The 22,074-nt window shown below is 36.7% G+C and overlaps 1 protein-coding gene across 2 annotated transcripts; it reads left to right on the top strand.

The window, feature by feature from the left end:
* Positions 1–836: 836 nt before the first annotated feature.
* On the top strand, positions 837–10,899 carry DDX20 (DEAD-box helicase 20). Of its 2 annotated transcripts, none has more exons than XM_063297430.1 (11): positions 837–1,071; positions 3,587–3,681; positions 4,175–4,343; positions 5,014–5,128; positions 6,031–6,173; positions 6,399–6,537; positions 7,249–7,307; positions 7,959–8,041; positions 8,496–8,601; positions 8,705–8,806; positions 9,509–10,899. In XM_063297430.1, exons 1-11 carry the CDS (start codon positions 852–854, stop codon positions 10,606–10,608), a joined length of 2,331 nt encoding a protein of 776 aa, XP_063153500.1. In that variant the 5' UTR covers positions 837–851; the 3' UTR covers positions 10,609–10,899. The 2 variants fall into 2 exon arrangements, with proteins under 2 accessions (XP_063153500.1, XP_063153501.1); XM_063297431.1 differs by lacking the exon at positions 837–1,071 and adding an exon at positions 2,458–2,576 and having other exon boundaries at positions 9,509–10,635.
* The last annotated feature ends 11,175 nt before the right edge of the window (positions 10,900–22,074 follow it).

The raw sequence follows: 22,074 nt of genomic DNA, 5'->3' as shown, positions 1-22,074 counted from the left end.
GTTGTTTTTTTCAAAAAAATGAGGAATCAAACAACTCTTCCAGTTACAAAGGTAATGACACAATGCCTATTTCCCGGTGAGCCTTCTCCCTCTCCTGATCAGTGATGCTTTATATTGTGTCCTGTTCTGGCAGCCAGTTTTGGCCAATGGCTAGAGGCACAGCTTTAGCCATCTGTCAAGAGGCCGCTGTTATTACTTGCAGTTATTATTTTGGACTTAATTGATTTGCTTACTCAAGTTTATTTTTTACACGAGATAATAAAGAAGGGAATAAGGAAAATGTGCAGCCCCTGGTTAACTACAGGTGACCTCGAAAAGCCAAGCAGGTTCGGGCTGGATGAGAGACCACCAGGAAATCCCAGTAGGGCAGCTAAACTGAGAAGTTGAGAAAAAGCCCGGAAGATGGCATTGACAAAACACTCTGTGTTGTTGCCCAGTAAACAACACTGGAGTACCTATGGACTCTCGGGAAACGAGGTCGACTCGAAGGAGGCTTGATCTTTACGATTCCTTGTGTCACAATGCATTACTAGTCATTGCGGTGAAACATCAACTTCACGCATCATTAGCACCATATCTTCTAATTCGATATCCCCCCTCGCTCACCTCATAGTCCCGCCTCCGTTACAATGGACTTTCTTTTCACCCACCGCTTCCTTTTTCCACCTTAATGGTTTGATCCTCCTTGAGTGGTCCAATCATTTCCAACCTTCCGCCCCCCTCCCGTTTCTCCTCGTTCTTCTCTTGAGCGTACAGTAAACGCCGCCGTCTCACTTGTGTGGCGCGCGCATTCTACAGCACATTGCGACGGTTCGCGTCTTATTTCCAACTCCCTTTTGATTTCTCGCGAGATGTTGGACAGCTCACTCTGCAAGATGGAAGCGCCGGACGAGGTTCCTCCGAAGGCGGAGAGCTGGCTGCGTACTCGGGATGTCCTTCTTCAGGAGGGGCCTGAAGATTTTGGGTCTCTGCTGCTCTCGGCCCCAGTTCTGGAAGGGCTGAAAGCGGCGGGGTTCCTAAGGCCTTCTCCGGTGCAGCTCAAAGCTATTCCGCTAGGCCGTTGCGGCCTAGGTGAGATGGGGGGGGGGGCGCTGTAGAAATAGGGCTGTGGAGAACAGCCGCAACCATGAGGGGAGGCTTGGGGCTAGAGTGATGCTGCGGCGTAAATCTCCGGGTCGGGGAGCCGTATCCCGTTGTCCGTTCGGATGATGGAAAAGGCTTCGGAAATTTGAAAGCTTTTGGAAGAGAGCCGTGCTTAACTCTTGCAGGGTGGCTCTCCAGTGATACCGCTTTTCGGATAGCTGGTTGGTATTCAGTGCAGCCTAATACACTGGGGTGCTGCCACCGTTTCCTTGTCTTTCTGCTTGTGTATTACACTTCCAAACAGAGTTCAAGAGAAAGTAGAGCAGAAGGTGGGATCCAGATATGCCAGTGAGTTGGCGACCTGTGACTTGGTGTCTGTTGGGTTTCTTGCTTCGCTGCCTGTTTAAACTTTTTTTTTTTAAATGAGAAATTTGCATGAGCAAAGCAATGCATTAATCTCTACTTTAACTATATTTCCCAAAATGCCAGTTCTTTAGCACTCTGTTGACCAGTCAGAAAACTACTAGGGTGAAGCAACATTAGTAGGGAGTATCCTGGGGAAGGGGGCAGAGACTAGAAATAAAAGCAAGTAGCATACTGGTAAATTTGTGCTTTGCAATTGATTGGGTCCCCTGGGCCAGGCGTATTGTGGATTGGAAACCCAGCATATCCATTCTGCAAGCACATCCTCTTGTTCTCAGCAATCCAAATGTGCCAAAATTCGTGCTTTTTACTCATTGTAAAAAGAAAAAAAAACATTCTGGTGTTAAATTTGATTTGCTGTCTGAGAAAATTTAAAGCAGTCTTGCTTTAGCTGCTCAGCACAGGTGGCCGGTAATTCCTCACAAGTGGAATTCCCTCTAGTGAAGTAAGTTGACTTAGGAAGGAGAGACCAATCATTTCCTAGTCAAGCATGTTTCCAGTATTACCTGCATAGAGAGGGCTTAATTCTTTTGTGGCTTGTGTAGAAGTAAACTGGCAAACGTTGGGTAGGTCATTCTCCTTCTCCTTTGTCTTATGTTCAGTTTGTAGAGAATGGTGATCAATGCCTTTTTTCACCAACTTGTTATGCTTCCAGCCAGCAGCATAGTTGCCATTGAGTAGGACAGATGCCCATCATCTTTGGCCTGTCTCTAGTAATAACTTGTAGCTCTTCCAAAGACTCATCCATTTTCTTCCCCTTCTGTTTTCTTCAGCCTTGCTAAGCATAGTTATTTTTTCTAGTCCATTAATTTGCTCTTATTCCTAAGAAGAGACCTGGCTTAACAAGTGTTTAATGCTTGAGAGATGATATCTGAAATTAAACCTACATTCTTTTTGTATCAAAAATTTAAAAATATTTTTAAAGTTGACACTAAGAACATTGATGGCTCATGGATTAAAGATTTTGAACACCCAAGAATGGAATCTCAATTGTTGCAGGATTTAAAATTAGACTAATTCATCAAAATACCTTATTTCAAGTCTATTGGATGCTCCAAAGAATGTGAAAGGTTGGCAGCGTAAAAAAAATCGAGCGGTCATAGACTCTTAAGATTTGGCCCTGGAAATCATTGATATCTTTTGGAATAATATTTTAATCTATATAAGCAGATTTTGGGGGCATTTTTTTAATCTTAAGGATTTTTATGTTACATTATGTTCCAAACTTTGGATTTTGTCTATTTTTGAGGAGCTGTGGTTTTATCAGGCCTGGGGTGTTGCTAAGAGAATGATTGGAAAAGGAGTAGTATTTGTTATTTTAAGGATTAGATTCAAGAGGTGTGTAATTTATCTGTTTTTGAAAAGGCAGTTTTATCTAATAATAAAAAATTAGCCAATATGTTTTTATGGGATGGATTTTGTGATATCTTGTAATGTTTATAATTTTTTTTTTAATGTAGATTTAGAAATTAGTTTGACATTTGATTAATATGCGACATATATAGTTTCCCTTAGTTGTTTTGTTTTGCTTTTTGTTAACTTAGCTGTATTTTTTGTCATTTTTCATATATTTTTTGTATTTTGTATTTTTTTTATTGTTGTTAAACCTTTTTAAGATAAATAAAAAGAGAGAGAAGTACTTAATTATTCTAGCATTCCTACAAACTTAATGAAATAGTCCTTGAAGATTTCAGTTGCTTTGTTTGTTTGTTTGTTTTGCTTCAGCTTCCTCTTTATGCTGGTCTTTGACCATAATAAAGATATGTTTGTGGCTAGTCCTCTTGAAATTTGTTTTAGGGTATATAGTCTGTTGCCCAATTCGTTGTCATAGTGTATGAGATGACAAAGCAAACAAGTACATATATGGCATTTTACTGCAATTCCATACAGAAGAGAAAGATAAGTAGGGCACTTTATTAAGGAAAACTGGTACAGTATAAGCTTTCAGGGAGTTCTAGTTGTATTCCCAGCCCCAAATGCTGATGAAGGAGCACTGTCCTAATTTGTATACAGTAACCTTTTTGTTCTGGCTTTCAAAAGTTATCTTGGTGCTTTCTGACATAGCTTTTCTTTGTTTTAGATCTTATTGTGCAAGCAAAATCAGGCACTGGTAAAACCTGTGTTTTTTCTACTATTGCACTTGACTCCCTTATCTTGGAAAGCCCAGTGACTCAGGTAAGGGCAAGAGTGTTTAAATTCTGACAGCAGCATCCATTTCAAAAGCAAATACAGCAACCAACTGTAGTGATGCAGCTGTTCTGTATGCTGCTGTTCAGGAGTATATTTCTAATATTACCTGTATTTATGTCAAAAATTCCTGACTTGAATCTGCTTCAGACTATATAAATGCAATTAAATCAATTACTGATTATCTGAGCTCTTCTAAGTTGAGGGTTAGTATTCTAGATTGTTACTGTGTTTTTTGGTTTCAGCTGATCTCAAAAAGCCAGACAGTGTTGGACCAAAATTCTAGAACAGTTAGTTAGATCGATAGTAATAGTTAATAGAAGAAACATTCAAACGTAGGCAATGCTGAATCATTTCCATGTTGCCAAGAAAGCTACATGGATGAATCCATGAAGTCACCAGAGGTTGAGCTTAATGTGGTATGAAGGATACTTTATTTTTAGTTTTCTTTTTTCTAAATGTTTAATTATATTTGTTTCAGATTCTAGTCTTGGCTCCTACCCGAGAGATTGCTGTGCAGATACATTCAGTAATTACAACTATTGGGATCAAAATGGAAGGTTTGGAATGTCACGTCTTCATTGGAGGAACTCCTTTAAACCAAGATAAAATGAGGCTGAAAAAGTGTCACATAGCAGTAGGCTCTCCTGGTAAGACAATATTGCATTTGAGATGTTTTAATCCCGTTTTTTCATGTGCTACTTAACTAACAGATGCTATCCTCTGTGTGAAATAAAAAAATATTTGATACTCAGAAATTACAGAAAACAAAAATACTTAGACTTAAAAAAAAAAATTAGGATGATTTAATGTGATATTTTCTTGGACTAGGACACACAAGTTCAACTCCATTCTTTATCAGTGGAAAGTTGCTATGTTATGCTAGTCAGTTGCTGTCACTTGTCCCAACCTACCTCCCAAGATGATTATTTTGGAGGAAACTTGGACAAGGGAATGGTATATATGCGGTTTTGAGCTTCTGGTAAAAAGGTGGTATATAAACCTAGTGAAGGAACAAATCAAAAATATTAAGAGACATTATTTTGGAGAAAGTACAGATAATCCTCGTTTAGCAAGACAATGGTGATGAAAAAGTAACTTTATGACCAATCCTCGCATTTACAACCTTTGCAGGTCTGTAAAGCAAAGGAAAGCTGAAGTAAGATCATAAGCACAGTTGCAGTTTCACTTAGCAACTACTTCACTTAATGACCAAGTTGCCAGTCCATATTTTGGTTGCTAAACAAGGACTACCTACCTGTATGTTTCATTCAGCTGTGTAGATTTACACAGTAGTGCCTCTTTTTTCCTCATCTGAAGGTCGCATTAAACAACTGATAGAACTGGACTATTTGAATACATCCAGCATTCGTCTTTTCATTCTTGATGAAGCAGATAAGCTTCTGGAAGAAGGCAGCTTCCAGGAACAAGTCAAGTAAGCATAATTAGTTAAACATATTTTTTTTTCTTTTCATATGTAACTTTGCATATATACAGCTGGGTCTGAGACATTTGTGAATTGGCTTGGAACAAACGTAGGAGTACAATCTGAAATGTAATCCTGGAAATGCAGAAGTTCTGTGGCCTAACCCTAACCCATTTATTGATTTTTCAGTATTTGTAAACTGCCCCAATCAAAATAATCCTGTGTAGTAAGTAATAAGGAAACATAAAGGTCTTCCAGAATGCAAACAGGATTGCAGCCAGGTACTTCTGGGGGCAGTATTTTCCACAATGTGGGAGTCATTACCAAGTAGGCCTGCCTTCTAGTTAACAGCCGTTTTATCTCACATTGAGGTCCTCTCTTAGTGCTTGGACATAACAGGATCCTGGTTAGCAAGGTAGCCAGTGATAATGATAATGTTGCATAACTTGGTCTCATTGGGGTTACTGTCTTTCTGAAGAGCTGGGGCTGCAGTTTGAGAATGTTATAAGAATGACCACCTTCATCAATACTGCATCTATGCATGTTATCTTGGGAGTCTTTGTTTGCCTGTCAGGACTGGTAAAATTTTGGTGCAATAGAATCCTCAATAGTTTTTTTAAAGAAAATTTTTAAATTTCTTAGTATTTTTACACATTGCTAGTCTAATATTTTACTTTAAGATCTTTACCTGAATCAGCAAAGCATTTCATAAATTGTCAGTGTTTGTTCTGATGTGAAGCCGTCTTATACTTAACTATCTTCTTAAGTTTTGTATGTTGCACTGGAAGTGTTCATCCATAAAATGCTGCTAATCACTATTTGAAGCAATTGAAATTACGGTATATACATATATTAATTGGTCCAAAATATTTACTGTGAATGGTGTTTTTTTTTTCTCACAACTATCTTAGTTGGATTTATTCTTCTCTACCAGCCAACAAGCAGATGTTGGCAGTTTCAGCCACCTATCCTGAATCCTTAGCCAATACTTTGACTAAATACATGAGAGAACCCACCTTTGTGAAACTGAATCCTACTGACCCAAGTCTTATTGGTGAGTATAATGAATTCTTTTCATTTTTGCACAAATATCCAGTTTTTATGGAATTTATGATTAATTGTACATCATATAGGTTATATTTTTTGTGCAACTGTTTTATGTAATAATCTTTCAACCAGCTATTGTGGTGCAAATATATTAATTGTTAAATTTGTATTCTTCTCTACAAGGCATTTTTGATTTTGCATATGACATATGACCCTATTCTGTTTTGGTTAGGATTGAAGCAGTACTACAAAGTTGTGAATTCTTACCCATTACCTCATAAGACCTTTGAGGAGAAGGCTGAGCATTTACAGGAGCTGTTCAGCAAGATACCATTCAACCAGGCCTTGGTTTTCTCGAATCTACATAGCCGGTATTTTGAGTTGTTGTTTTTTTAATCTAGAAAAGCTCAACAGAAATATTTGGGGGTTGTTAGTCACGTGCATGAATATCAAAATACATATGATATTGAGAGAAAGGTACGGATTAGAGCTCTGCATGCTTAAAAAGTGATTTGGAAGAAGTGTTTTGGCCCTCACCCATGCACAGCATCTCTGCTATTCAGTAAAGCAGCCTACATTTTTTCAGGCTTCTGTTTTAATGAGTAGCATAGAGGTTGTGTGGTGGAAGCATGTCTTCCAATCATTTTCAAAGCATGCACAGCTGTAGCAAGTATGGTTAAGACCATTGAGCCCGTTAATTTATAGGACTGAGATGTTTGGTCATTGAAAGCTAAGTACATTGCTTAAGACTGAATATTCTTCTCTAGAAAACTCTGTTAATGTTTTTTTAAAAGCCACCTGCTTTTAATGAATTAAATCAAGAGTTTATTACTAATGGAACAGATGAAGCAATCAGAGGAAAAATATTCACAGTGTAATAATGTATTTTCATAAAAAGCAATATGATTTTATATAAACATAACCATTTTGTTTAATATTCTGCCACATATTCTTGGAAGGTAGTTTGAGTAGCTGGCAAAGGAAACTATTATGGGCGGGGGAGAGATGTATATACAGAGAGAGAGAGACTCTCTTTTCCTCTCTTTTTATTTTTGTCTCTCATTTTGTCTGTCATTTTAAAGAGCTCAACACTTGGCAGATATATTGGCATCCAAAGGTTTTCCTGCCGAGTATATTTCAGGTAAGCTTGTAGATTTCTTTTGTTACTTTGTTGAGCATTGTGTACATAAAATTTGTTCTGTTTAAAGCTACATGTGTGTGTTACTGCTACCTACCTCTAGATTGTTGTCCTGTGTACAAAACATGGGAGTAAATCTTACTGAACTCAGTAAGTTTTACTCCTGAGTAAATATAACTAACAGAGTATTTCTTTAACTGTTATTGAATGATATTGTACTGTTAATGAATATAGTTCTCCAGTTTTAATCCCATTCCCATTCTTATGCTCCCCCCTCTGCTCCCATTTGAATATCTGTTCCTGAGATGGGTGCAGATTTGAGGCACGTGCAAGGTGGTAGAAGGAACCCAATGACTGGAAAGTCCATTGTGAAATAGAAATCTACTTATGGAATGTTTTTGTGTACTGTTTTGTATATTCTTACCAGGTTAATTTCTAAGGCATAGTTGAAATGTTATAAATTAAATTCTGCTCTCACCATTCTTGCCAAGAAGTTCTTGCCTGACAGATGTAAATTCACTGAAATTTGCTTATGACTAAATGTTGTTGCTTTCTTCAAGCTTGTATGTCGTCCAGTTTTCTTAGCAATTCAGCTAGTAGATTTCATGTTTTTCCTTCATTTCCCTTTTGCATTATTTATCTTTGTTTTTCTAGGCAGTATGAATCAGAACCAGCGACTTGATGCCATGGCTAAGCTCAAGCAGTTTCATTGCAGAGTGTTGATTTCAACAGATTTGGTTAGTTGTCCTATTTAATCTTATATAGCTATTAAAAGTGCATAATACAAGACTGACTCAAGGGATCTAGAAATGTTAACCAAAGTTAGCATACTGTTCCCTCTAGAAAACAAAGTATTCCTAGAATTGCCCTTTAGTCTTATTAAATATTTTTGAATATGCTTGATTTTTTTTCTGGATTATGCCTGCTGTCTTTAATGGAACTGTTACTAGCATGCACTTTCATAGAGTGTAGCTTGTTGTATTAAGGAAACTCTCTTTGAACTGGAGTATAGGGCTCCCTATTATAATTATGTATTTGAACTTGCATTTGACCCAAGCCATTAAGAATCTGCAGTGTTTTCCTTTAAAACAATGGAACAAGTAGGGGAAAAAATCTTAAGAAGATAACCTCTCTGATTTGCTTGACTTAGCTCCTACTCATGAGCACTATTTGCTGCTACTTTTCTTGCAGACCTCCCGTGGAATTGATGCTGAGAAGGTGAATCTGGTTGTTAACTTAGATGTGCCTTTGGATTGGGAAACATATATGCATCGGATTGGTAGAGCTGGACGCTTTGGTAAACACTCTTTTGACTTGTTATTTTCTAGACAGTAAATGGATCAACGCATCAAACAGACAGTAAATGGATCAACAGATCAAACATCTCTGCTTTATTGTAGGAACTTTAGGACTAGCTGTGACATACTGCTGTCGTGGAGAAGAAGAAAATATGATGATGAAAATTGCACAAAAATGTAACCTTCGGCTTCTTCCTTTACCAGGTAGGAATGTCTCTTGTTGCATAATCATAATTTTTTGGATTTAAGAAGTGCCTTTGAGAATGGTGTCCCAGAGATAATCACAAGTAGATGGCAGTTGTGTACTACTGCAGTGTTAATCATGCATTCATAGTCCTGTTACTCAGAATCCTAATGTTTAATGAAAAGTTTTCTGAATGGAGGAATTATTTCTGTGGAGTTATAAATTTCATATGATGAAGAACTTCAGTACATATTGCAAATCATTAAGACATGAATATTTTTCAGTGTCTCAAATGCACAGTTGTAGAATATGCTAATCATGTACATTTTGGACAAGAAAATGTCAGGACTTTTGATTATTCATTATCTTGTATTTTGAGAGGCAGGATGAATTGAACTATCACTGTATTTGTTCTATGGCACTGTGTACTGTCATTTAGCTTCTGGCAATGCTCTTGTTTATCTTTCCTTCTTTTAAAATAAATACTTGTAACAGTTAAAAATTTATCTGCTATGTATTTCTATTCAAAATCTGCTTCATTTAAGCTTTGTGTTTCCAAGTCCTGAATTTAGCAGTTTTATTTACTTCAATCTTCAGGATAGTGGAGTCTGAAAAATAAAAACTCAGATTTTAAATAATTTGAACATTGAAGTTATGTTAGTATGTCCCTTAACAACTGATATAGTCATGCATGGCTAATTTTGTTTTTCTTTTCCTTGGAGAACCTTTGCCACCAGGGCTGCTGGAACATTTTGAAGGAGGGGATGTAGAAGTTACTGCTGTCCCATATCCCAATGCATCTCTTCATACATCTCTATTGCCAGCTAAAAGGTTGGAAGGGGCAGTGCAACACCCAACAATTAGTGCTAGTGCACAGATCATTGTTCGTGAAAAGTCTCCAATAGCCAAGTCAAAACAAGGTATCAAACAAAAGAAGCTTCTTAAAAATAGAGGAGAGCATGCTGAAACAATGATAAACAGAAATACACATGATAATATCCCACTGCAGAAACACCAAGTGAAACCTGATTGTGAAACTGCTGTGCACAATAACGAAGAGGTGGACAAAGAAAGTTTAAAGAAGATGCTTCCTAAAATCCCTTGCTTGTCTTCTTTTAAGAACCAAGATTCTGTCTGCCCATGGAGCATGGTTGAAGTTATTGAGGATTATGAATGTTTCATTAAGGAAGGATTGGAGAGAGATGTAGAGATTATAAGAACTTACGTAAATCCCAGAAACCAAGATAAACACTTAAATTCTTTAGATTTAGTAGGAATGGAATCCAGTAGCTATGTTGGAACAACAACAGCTGGGACATTGACTGGGGAATCTGATAATGATAGTAGTACTTGTAGTTCTGAATCATCCACTTATAGCCAAGAGACTCAATCCTGTATCAAGGCCTCTTCAAATACGCAGCAAAGAGATAACAGTATACTGTCAATAGATCAGAAACATCCTCAGCAGTTCAGTGCTGCCCTTAAACAAAAGCAATTTCAAGAGGCCTTTCTGGTCCAAAAGAAGATGAAAGAGAATGTGAAACAGAGTAAACAGAACAGACATAACCACTACTGTCACACCAACCACCCCTTCAAGACTGAATTTACAGAAGAAGCATCCCAAGGCAAAAGTGCTCCTTTTCCTCACTATGAGAATCTAAGTCCTGAGGAATACTGGAGAGAATATTACCAGGCCTGGCGGAGGCATTATGCTGAAGCTTCTCGTTTATACTACCAAAGATACCACAGACCATTAAACATGCTGACTGCTTATCACGCCAATGCAACCTACCTGGAAGAGTTGTTGAAGAGACATAAGTAATAATAAAGTAGTGTGAGTCTCTCCTCATACCTAAATTATACTTTAGGTATCTTATTTGACTCGTACTCTGTATAATTTTCATTGGATATGTCTCATTTTATATGCATTTCAGTGAAATAATTTTGCTAATAAACTGTACAAGAAATACTGTCATTTTTGCTATATAGCCACTGCAGTGATGTCTTCATGTATTAGAATCAACCTGTTAATGCTAGCCATTTTCACACACTGTTCCTATTCCCCTCCTTTATTCTGAGATAGGCACTTGAAATAGAATGGTGTTCTGTCATAGTAAGCGTTGTGTTTGTTCAAGGTTGACATGCCTCTTAAACAGACCAATTTCTTCTATTTTCAGGCTTTTAGGCAAAATCAGTGTGCTCTTCCAAAAAGTATGGAAGTTGGTTTGTGTTCTCAAAAGGCATATTTCTGTCCTGCAAAATTTTTCATTGTTTGAAAAGTGTTTTGATTGGTCATAGAGTTCCATAGACCAGAACACTGTTTTTTCTTCCTCTGAGTTTCCCCAACTTGCTATTCTTAAATGTTTAGAAGTTAGTAGGGGCATCAGGACCACTTCTAGTGGGCTAGGGTAAACACGAAGGTTTAGTCTAGACTTTATAATGTTCTCAAACCATTTAAAGGACTTTAGAAAGCAGTCTTTTTAGATAAGACAGCTTTTATATATGATCGAGACTGATAAAATGTTTAAGATCCCTCTCACTACAGTGTTCAATAGGTGGTGCTATTGATACTGTGCCTATGAGTAGTCCTGTTCATTCTCTGTTGCTGAAAACTACATGAAATATCAATTTCTACCTTTAAAAAAAACCACCCCTGCATCAATATATTTAACATATTTTTCTCATATGCCAATATAATACTTGTATTGACATCTCCAATTTTACTCTTAAAGAAGCTATATATTGACTTAACCTGAGATAGTGTGTGATTCAAGGTCATTCAGTGAACTTTTAGCAGATCTAGTCACTCCAATACATTGACCCTAATTTTCAAAATACTACTAATGAGGAAGCATAACATTTTTTTTCCTGGTCTCTGTTGTCTTGGCTTCTGAGTCATTGACATGTCCTGTTGAGCTACATACTGTATAATGCTGCCTCTTGTTTAGAAGTGGCATAAATAGATCTATCTCAGTTAATGCATGTTGCTGATTTAAATGAAATTTAATTAAAACTCTATAATACTTCCATATTTAGATTAAGTTGACCACATAATAGGAAATATTTGTAACTATTAAAAACTATGAAAAAACTATTATCTGATCAGGATAGAAATAATAGATATCCTACACATAAGCAAAAACTTTAATTAGAAGTGAAATTATCAACTCCAAAACTGATTGCCCTGCTTTATGCCAGTTCCTTTATATCCTATCTAGCATCCCATAATGGGGGCTGAGTTGGGTGAATGTATAAGCTCTGGTATGCAGAGAATCTTGTCTCCCTATCCTTTATCAACCTGTATAGAATCTGAAGTGTTGCTATAGCCTTCTCTTCCCCGTGCTTTTAATACAATTAGTTGTGATGTTAGAGTTCATATTTTTGCACGATTTTCCTATGTGCAAGGGCCTGATTTTCTGCTGTCTGTTGTTTTACAGAAGTAACCATGTCATTCAACAGTAGCTTTTGTCATGTAACCATGGAGTACCATGCTTATCGAGCATTGTGGGTTCACAATAATGAAGCTTGCTGCTATTTCATTCTAATATTTATGATTAGTAAATATTCTTCCATACAGAGGAATATTTTTGTGTCCCCAGCCAGACAAGGCTTGATTTGCATGGGGGGATTTTAAATTCCTGTTCACCTTTGCCAATTCTATAGTCTATTTGGAGTTTCCTGTTACTTTTTAAATTGGATAATCCTAAATATGCTTAGCTATTGGTATGTTATGTTCAATGCCTCTAATCTGCAAACCATATGGCACAGCCCAGAATACTAAATTGTCCACATAGTTGTTTTTGTACATGAACATAAGCAAGCTAAGAGAAATCAGCGCTCAGATTGTCACAGGATATTAAAAATGCATGAAGAGGCAATGTTGCATTTTATTTTACTGCCAAAGTCCCAGGCAAGAAAAAAAAAAGCTCTGTGTGACAACTGCTTAAAGTTTGTTCAAAATCCTCTTGAAATGTAAAGAACAAAAGGAAGCACAGTTGAACCTAGAGTGCTTCATTGGAAATCAGTTTGCTCCTTGAAGCTTGCAATATGTATGACCTGCTGTTGAATTTCCATTATCTTTGGGCTGACTTTGCCATAAATAGAGGACCAAATACACCTTGTTCTCATGTAGCATAACTACTTTCCAAGAGCTGCTGTGCTAATAATCAACTGGAGTACCATTTCAACAGATCTTTAACCTAGAAGCATACTTTTTACCCTACTAACCTACAATTAGTTTTACAAAATGATGCTTTCTGGTGGTAAATATGGCTTATAATATACAAAAAGTATATATACCAATACTAATTACCTTAAGTAATTAGAAGTCATTCACACTTGATTCAGTAGCTGTCTTTTTTTTTCCCTGAGAAGGAAGTCTTTGCAGTTTGTCTTTAACACTTCTGTTAAATATTCTTGACTGATTGATTGATTATGTGCTATTGAGTCAGAGTTGACTCTTAGAGACCCCATAGATAGATTTTCTTCAGGACAGTCTGTTCTCAACTTGGTCCGTAGGTCTTCCAATGATGCACCCATCACTTTGTAATCAAGTCAATCCACCTTGTTGAATATTCCTAGGTAGTAATTATTAGCATATGAATGTTTTTGTTTTTAATCATTAGGGTACAAATTAAAAGCTACACATTGAACAATTAGTATTAGATATGTACTTTCCAATATTTTCAAATCTAATTTTAAATCTAAAGTTAAATTTAAAAGCTGACTCCCATAAAGTCCTTTTTAATATAAGCCATTGCTCTCACAGAATTCAAAACTACAGCTAGATTACCTTTTCTGTTCTACAGTTATAAATGTAAGGTTATTTGGAGGGTGAGAGTTAAAAGAATAAAATGTTCTGTTTTACTGTTCTTGCAGCTTTTGTAATTTCAGCACAATATGGGAAACAGTTAAAGTAGAACCCTTTCTGCCAGAAATGCAGAATCCATTTTCAGTGTGTAACTGAATCATGTAATCATGATATATTTCCCTTTTATCAGCTCTTCCTCTCTTCCAGATCCATAATTATATATAGTTTTTTTAGGAAAAGATGAGACTGCAAGCTTATTTACGATCTTCAGGGACTTATTTATACCATACTATACTGGGAGTTAGAGTAATGCCATACCGATTTAGGAGTAAGCCACACTGAAGCCCATATAATTTGTGAAGAACTAGGCACAAGATGCTAAACTAGATGGATTTTGGACATATCTGGCAGGGTTATGATTATGATCTATCTTGTCTTGGAGTACAGTCGATTAATCAAATAGATGATATCAGTTTAAAAAAGTCTGCAGCAAGAGTTGCTTTGTGGCATGTAATCCATTTAATCCAGATTGGATACATCAGGTACAGCAGTGGCACAAGACACAGTACTGTAAATGATATACAAGTTTCAATATAAGCACTACAGTTCCAAAAAAAAGACAACAAGAAACTAAGGATCCTTTAGAAAGTTTTGTCAGATGAATCTATCTGCAGTTTTGTACAGTACATTTTCTTGGGTATGATGTTTTGTAGTAAGCAAAGCCCATTTAGAGTATGAAAATAGAAAATAATACAATTGAGATAAAATTCTGGTAACAACGTAAAACCTCTAATGCAAATATCATTGCATTGTAATGTCTCACTGGTTTATCAAAAATATACCATCACACACATTCTGTAGTGTATTTTATTGGTCTACGGAACTGCTGGAACTCCAGTCATGGTTGCAATAGTAATTCAGGAAAATATATGATACAGATTATAATCTCTCACCTGCATGGCTATATAACCCAATGTGATGAGCATTGGTCTTTAAAGAAGGAAAAAGTAATGTGTGCATACATGCTTACGATCAAATTAAGAAACACTTGACTGCAAGCAAGACCACAGAAGTGTTGAATATTTGGCCCCATAACTGATTATTAAAAGAATTCCTTGCCAGATTAGATCAGCATCAAGTCTAACTCTGTGCTTCTTGAACTTTTCATCTCACAATGCAACACACTGGATGTTTTAACTTCATTGTCAAGTCTCTGGACATGAAGATAAAGACATTCCCTGTTGTATTTAGCAATGTTCATTTCTGAAATTGGAGGAACTGTTTAAAAATTTGCTGCTGCCTCATGGGCTTTATTGTACCTTTATTGATACACTCTGGCACCTTGATAGTATTTGCATTCAAATGTTCCTGAGGATCAAAGTGCAGACCCCTAGTTATTTAAATAAATGTCAGATTTAAGGGTTATCATTGCTGAGCATCTTGGCTTCAATCATTACTTGATTTCCAAGATTTTGTTTTGCTTCTTAAAAACAACAAAAAAAGACCTCAATTAGCAATCATGTATATATGATGGGATCTCACATACATTTCACTGTCAATGCTGACTTTTCATTATTACTTTTTAAATTGATCACTGAACCAGAGAAGCAGTGATTTTTAAAAGCACTTGCAATCTAATAAATGAAATTAGACACTAGAAGTAACTTGTAATGGGCTGCATGGACAGGATTCAACATTTCTGATCCATATAGTTACATATAGATCCATGTAGATCCTAATCACGTTTAATCTAAAAGAAGCTCCCCAGAGTTCAGTGAGTCTTAGGTATATAGAGGATTATAGTCTTAATAAATGAACCAGTAGAGGAGTTTTCTCAGTTTTGACGTGAAATTTAGATATGGTTATTGCTATTGAAAACCTGGTTACAGAGTGAGAGTTTGACTTTCTGTGCCTAACTTGTTTTTGAGATGGAAGCGAACAATAATTTAATTATGAATTAATTCTAAAAGAGTTTATCCAGGAAAAACAAACTAACCATCATTTCAACACATTTAAAAGCATTGTAAAAAAAAAATACCTTCCCATAGAAAAAATTCTGACCATGTAAGAAATATTAATCAGAATGTTAAAGTGTTTCTCTTTTATTGCTTTTTGCAACTCTCTCTCTTAGGATGCAGTTCTAAACACGGTTATTTCCCTTAACTGCGGAAATATTAAATTCAGTATCACTGTGCTCCAAACAGACATTTATAGAATTACTTTGTGAATGTGAAGCTGAGAAAAATGGAATTTGGTTGGAAAAATTAAAACACAAGTTAGAATGATACTCTTTAATGAAAAATATGATTTCAGCCAAGTCTGCTTTACTATATTAGATCAGCTATGAATTGGTTACAAGAAGGAAAAATTGTCAGTGACAGTAACATGAACCAAATAGAGAATTAGGGATAGAGCCTTTGGTCAGATTAACATTTTGTCCATGTAGCTACTTCTCAACTGGTGGCAAAATAGTGGCAAAAATCATTAAAAAAATATCTTGCTACTTTAAAACACAACACATTTCACATTCCCTAAATTATAAAGCATGTGGGGCAATGATTTTCATGGGAGAAAATGCTTAGGCCCATTAAAATCTAACCATTGTTATGCACTTAATTATTCAATAAGATTTGTACTTACAAGTACTTGCAGGGTATCCCTTATTTCTCATCCAAGTCCTTAAGGATACATATAAATGAGATCTCCTTTCCTTCTAAAAAGAAAAATGCCATCAGCATGCAAAAAGAAATTCCTGTGTATATCTGTCTCAATGGAACTGAAGGGAAATTTTATATTTTGACCACTGATAACAGCAAAATTACGTTAGAATGTGGAAATTATTAGAATTTGGCTTGTGGACATATGGCAATAGAACAAGATATATATACGAAGTGATGAAATGTAAAATCTCTACCTCTAGTATTTTATCTTTGTCTATTATTTTATAGACAGAAATCAAATCCAGTTATACTTCTGTATTTTTGAAATCAGTAAGATTTCAAAAGCAATGATTTTGGGGGGTGGAGCATGAAAAGTCATAAATTATGTAGTGCCAAATAAAATTAGTGCTTTAGAACCACTTGACATATTAAGAAATAAACGGTCTCCATTCCCAGATCGGGGTGGGCAATACATTTTGTCACTAGTTGTGTGAGGTAACGGAGAGCAAGAAACCATATTCATTATAATTAGATGTGTAGCCTACATAATGGCCCTGTTCTCATAAGACAGCCGACCGAGTAATCTGTCTCAGACAATTCACTCTTCTGCATGTGCAGACAGCGTTTGATCTGGGGTATTTGGGGCAGCCATATTTTAAGTTACTTCAACTGCCAAAGGAGGCTAAAGTTTGCCACTTCCCTCCCCAATTTTCCTCTTCCATATCTCTTCTAAAAAGGATTGGCATGATTGAGGTTGGCATACAGGTAATCCTCACTTCACAACCACAGTTGGGACTGGAATTTTGGTTGCTAAGTGAAGCAGTCATTAAGTGAATCCAACCCAATTTTATGAGCTTTTGTGGTTGTTAAGCAAATCACCGTGGGTGTTAAGCAAACCACATGGTCATTAAGTGAATCACGTGGTTCCCCATTGATTTTGCTTGCCAGAAGCTGACCAGGAAGTTTGAAAATGGCGATCACATGACCATGGGATGCTGCAATGGTTAGAAATGCGAACTGGTTGCCAAGCACCCAAATTGTGATCATGTGACCATGGGGATCTGTGACGGTCATGAGTGTGAGGACTGGTCATAAGTATTTTTTTCAGCACTTCATCGTAAGTCTGAACCATCACTGAATGAATGGTTGTTAAGCAAGGACTACCTGTAATCATGCAGAGTTGGGAGTACATAATTATAATCATCCTCAAAGATATTTCTGATTTTTCTCTGTCCATGTAGCTGTAGGTAAAGTGTATGTGAACACTAAAATGATCACCAAGATGAAATGGCTATTTGGGCCAGTTTTTGTGGGCCGTCTTCTAGGAATTAGTCTTGAGCATGAATATAGGAAAGGGAGCTTTGGTAAGTACCTTGAATAGCATGCATGTTAGCCAACCAAGTCTGTTTGGGGCTAAATCAAATATCCCCACTGGTTAAACTGCCCAGGTACTTTAGAGTTAGCGTGATATGCCCATTAGGACTCAGTCATATGAAAGTTCAGGAAATCAAGTCTCAGGAAATCACATTTTGTACTTCAACCACCAGGTTTTAGAAAAATTATTGTTTTATCTTGTCTGATTGAGGGACCTGGTATTGTTGAATAGTGACCCACTCTTTTTTTTTTTCACCAAAAGAAACCTGCATTTATGGAAATGGAACAGAATTTAAAATTCTGTTGAAGTCAGTCTGTTCTTAACAAATTAACTATACATGGGATTCTAGCCTAATGTTCTATAAAGAGAAAATAGTCAGAACTACTAGTACTTCTGCCTGTCTTATGCAAAAATTGCAGGGACCTGGCCCCAAATACATTTCTAAGAGTATTCTGTTATATTAGATGGAAACCACATTTGATGACCCAGCAAATGGACTGTATATTGTAAGCAAACACTGATAGTTTTACATTTAAAAGTGGATCTGGTTCAGACAAATACATTCTGAACTTTTCAAAGCAGGAACACACATTTAGAACTTTAGAATTTTGAAATAAAGAGCCTGCCCAGGTGGACATAATACCAGTTTGGCAGTCAGACTCTCTCTGCATTCTGATGCAGTGAAAGCTTTTTGGAATAGAGAACAACAATATTAGAAGTGTCAGATCAAAGGAGTACTCTGTTTTTAAGAGTTGTGTGTGGGGAATTTCACCACAAATGTATTTCCTGTGCTAATAGAAGAAGATACATGTGAGTTCTCTTCTAGGCACTGGCTAGACTTACAGCTGCTTAGCTTCAGCATTCTAATATGCTCTAGATGTATGAAAGTGGCTGGGCTTTATTTTCTTTGCATCTAATCACCTCTGATACAATTCAGTACCAGTCTGCTATGTTACCTATATGCATGCTACAGTATATATCAGTACCAGTGCTTGCTGGATGATAATGTACTGTTGGATAGACATGTCAAGCTATCCTTTGGCTTGTTTTAATGGGATTGTTGAACAAGCCATAGTGGCCTAGTAAACATAAACCATGTTTTAAAACCATGGTGGCCTGGTTCACACATCATTGCTAGGCTAGACATAGCAAATGTATGCCTGCTGCTACACCTTATGTAGCCACCTGCTACACTTTTGGGGTAGGCAACTGAAATTTGGAAGGGATGTTGCAATGGACGGGAGGGGTTTAGAGGACCAAACATTTCTTATAGAAAGGTAGATTATGCTGTGAGTAGATTGAAACTTACTAAAGCCAAACTCTTATCCCAATTTTTATATAACTTGCCATTTTGAACGAGATAAAGCTTATTTCTGCTAATGGAGTGAAAAGTACTGGATATGGGGGAAAACCCATATTTTTATAGCTATCCTTTGCACAGAAATAAAAATCAATGCGGTATGTTAAGGAAAACGGAGGAATATGCTTCAAATTGCCTAGGTAGGAGCTGACTGTTAAGGTATAATGAGGTGTAATGAAGTTAAATGAAGCAAAGGAGAGCTTCAATAAGGCATTTCTGTAAGTTGCATGGTCAATTCCCTTAGATTATATACTAGTATCACAAGAGGAAGATTAGAAGCTTAGTCTCTCTACAGTAAATTCAATCAGCATCACCAGTGAGATTATGAAAACAAGGCAACAGCCCCTCAGCCAGAAACCCTTTCCCCCATCAAAGTACATGAGATAGGTGGTAGTTAAGAGTCCTGTATGTGATGGACAACTCTGAGATTCAAAAATCAGTTAATGTTTTCAGAGGCTAAGTCAGAAGCATCTGCAGGAGTGGTTAAAACAAAAAAGTCAAGATGGTGTACGTGGTCAAAGTCTCACCAGTTTTTTTTTTTTGCATCAGACACATGTAAAAAGGGGCACAGCTTAGATGATATAGTCACGGTTGCCATCCTGATTTTTTTCAACCCCCTGCAGAAGTCCCTGGGCTTAACCCTGGCACTGACATTTTTGGGTGGCAAATTAAGGCCTGCTTCAGATTACTAGAATAGTTACAGTTTTTCAGTTTATTGGGGATTTGTAGCATGCCCAGCATTGTCAATCTTTTATTACAAGACACTAAAACATGTTTTAAGTTGCATGGTTAGCGGTATGGGTTGCACACTGTTGAACTATGGATTAACAAACTTTCCTGCTTAGCTAACACATGGACCCAGCTGTTTGTATAAGGCAATGGATAGAATATAGAGCTGCCTTAGTTGCTTCCTTCAGGAGCTGATAACACCTCCTATGGTGCAATGTGCAGGAATGCCTTATTTTAACAACTCAAAATGGAAACATTTGCGAAGGTGGGATTCTTTTATAAGCTTTTTGAAAACCAGTTTTTACTTTGAACTTGGCCATATCTTATTTAAAGTTTTAGTTCTAGACTCACTTCAAGATGAGGTAACATGAGAATCTACTTATAGTGGCTTCCCAGAACTGTTCATCTGATATCTTTAAATTTAATGTATAGAAAGCAACCAAAATCAAAAGCCTTATAGAAGATAACTTTTTCAGCAGAGTTTTTTTTTCCCCCGAACAATGCCTTGAATCTGCAGTCTGTCTTCCTTCTGCAACACAATTTCTAGTTCAAAATGTCTTGGGCTATACTTTGTGAAGATATATCAAAATGAAACCAAGGTATCAAAAGACAGCATGGTGTGGACATAAAATATGTCAACGGTTAAACAAATCTAAGATGGTTAATAAATTGCACAATTTTGTAACAAAAGAAGAGTACAATTTACAGAGCTCTGCAGCAGTGTGTCTTGGCATGAATGTGGCCACACAGGTTGGCCTCCAGAGAAGGACATTAGGAGAATGTTGGTATAAAGCTTTAGATGGTTATATCTCACAGTCCTAAACTTTCTAAACAGTGTGACAACAGTTAACAATTGGTGACCTATTCTGAAACATAGATATTTTTAAACCATCTATTAACAGTATTTTATAAATTGATTAGAAATGAAATTCTAATATAAAGTAGGCCCCCAAATCTGAAAGCAACATCGCCTCATTGAAAAGGAATGATGCTTTATCTAGGGAAAGTAAAATATTATATTGCTGTATCCATCAAGCCAATGCAACCCGGAGGGTGTCACTAAGAGCCACAGGACTGTATTACAAAATGAGACTCACTTTCAGTCCATGCAAAACTTTTGGCTCTTAAAGTAGTCCTAACAAAGGACACATCCACTGACTATTGGCTATTATATACAACAGGAGACACTTCCGTTACTATTAAAGAAACACATATAAAACAGAAAAGAAAGCATGGGCATAGATTACATTGTATTTATGAGTATCTGCAGCAGCTGCTTCAGATGATTTTGCCCTCGTTGAAACTTGCTTGAATAATTTTTTTAAAAATTAAATTTCTCCTAGGCCCCTTTTTTGGACTGTAAAAAATACAGAATTAGTTAATCTAATCACATTCTCTACAAGTCAGTGATACCAAAATAATACTTTAAAAAGCAAAAAATTGTGAACTACCAAAGCCTGTCTTTTTTGTCCACAAATATGATTTTTTTCACAGACAATAATTAGCAGACAAATACACTGTTTGCAACTGCAATTTTTGTTGAATTAAAGGCAATTACAGAATTGTGTTAAGAAAAAGTGCCATCCATAATGAATGCTTCATTGGTGCTTGTGTGTGTGTGTGATTGCATGCAGGCATCTGTGTTGCTACTGTGCACTAAAGGCTGAAGCCTGCAAAGACACACTCATGCAGAAAGGGGTGGACAGACGGAAACCACTGGATCTACAGATGGTAGTTAAAGCATGTTGTTGACCATGCAAACAGTAAGTCTTTGCAGGATTGAGCCCAGAAACAGGAATGTGTGCTCAGATCTTTCACAGTTGGAGAATGCCAGTTTTGTGGTTCTCTTGTTCGTTCTTACACACGCATGCACACTTGCACAAAAGAATTAAAATTAAATTCCTGTGACAAGGTGGATTCTTTTTTTAAATGTTTGGGTATAAAAGAAAACAAAGGAGTCATTTTGGTTGATAAAAGATCCTGCTGCATGAAGACAGAAAAAAAAATCACAAAATCCATTTTGGTCACCTTTTTCAGTCATTTCCTCATGAATAAATATTATCCATTAAAAACCTTTAAAAAGGTGCTGAGATACACAGTGTTATAATTCTGCTTCTTTACTGACTTTCTTGTAGCTATGACAGGACTTATATACCACTGCCCCAAAACTATTCTGTGCCTCATGTCTTAGAACAAGGCTTCATCTTGTCAAAGACAGATCCTTTGACCACTCTGTTCTTTACATGCAAGCACACACACACGCGCGCACACATACACACACACACACACACACAAACACAGCTTCCTGATTCTTCTGAGCTTGCTCTGCAGCATGAATGTGAGTTTGAAGGAAG

Source organism: Candoia aspera, chromosome 3 (assembly GCF_035149785.1).
Source record: "Candoia aspera isolate rCanAsp1 chromosome 3, rCanAsp1.hap2, whole genome shotgun sequence".
NCBI lineage: Eukaryota > Metazoa > Chordata > Lepidosauria > Squamata > Boidae > Candoia > Candoia aspera.
Note: the sequence above shows the minus strand (reverse complement) of the source record. Positions and strands in the feature narration are given on the sequence as shown.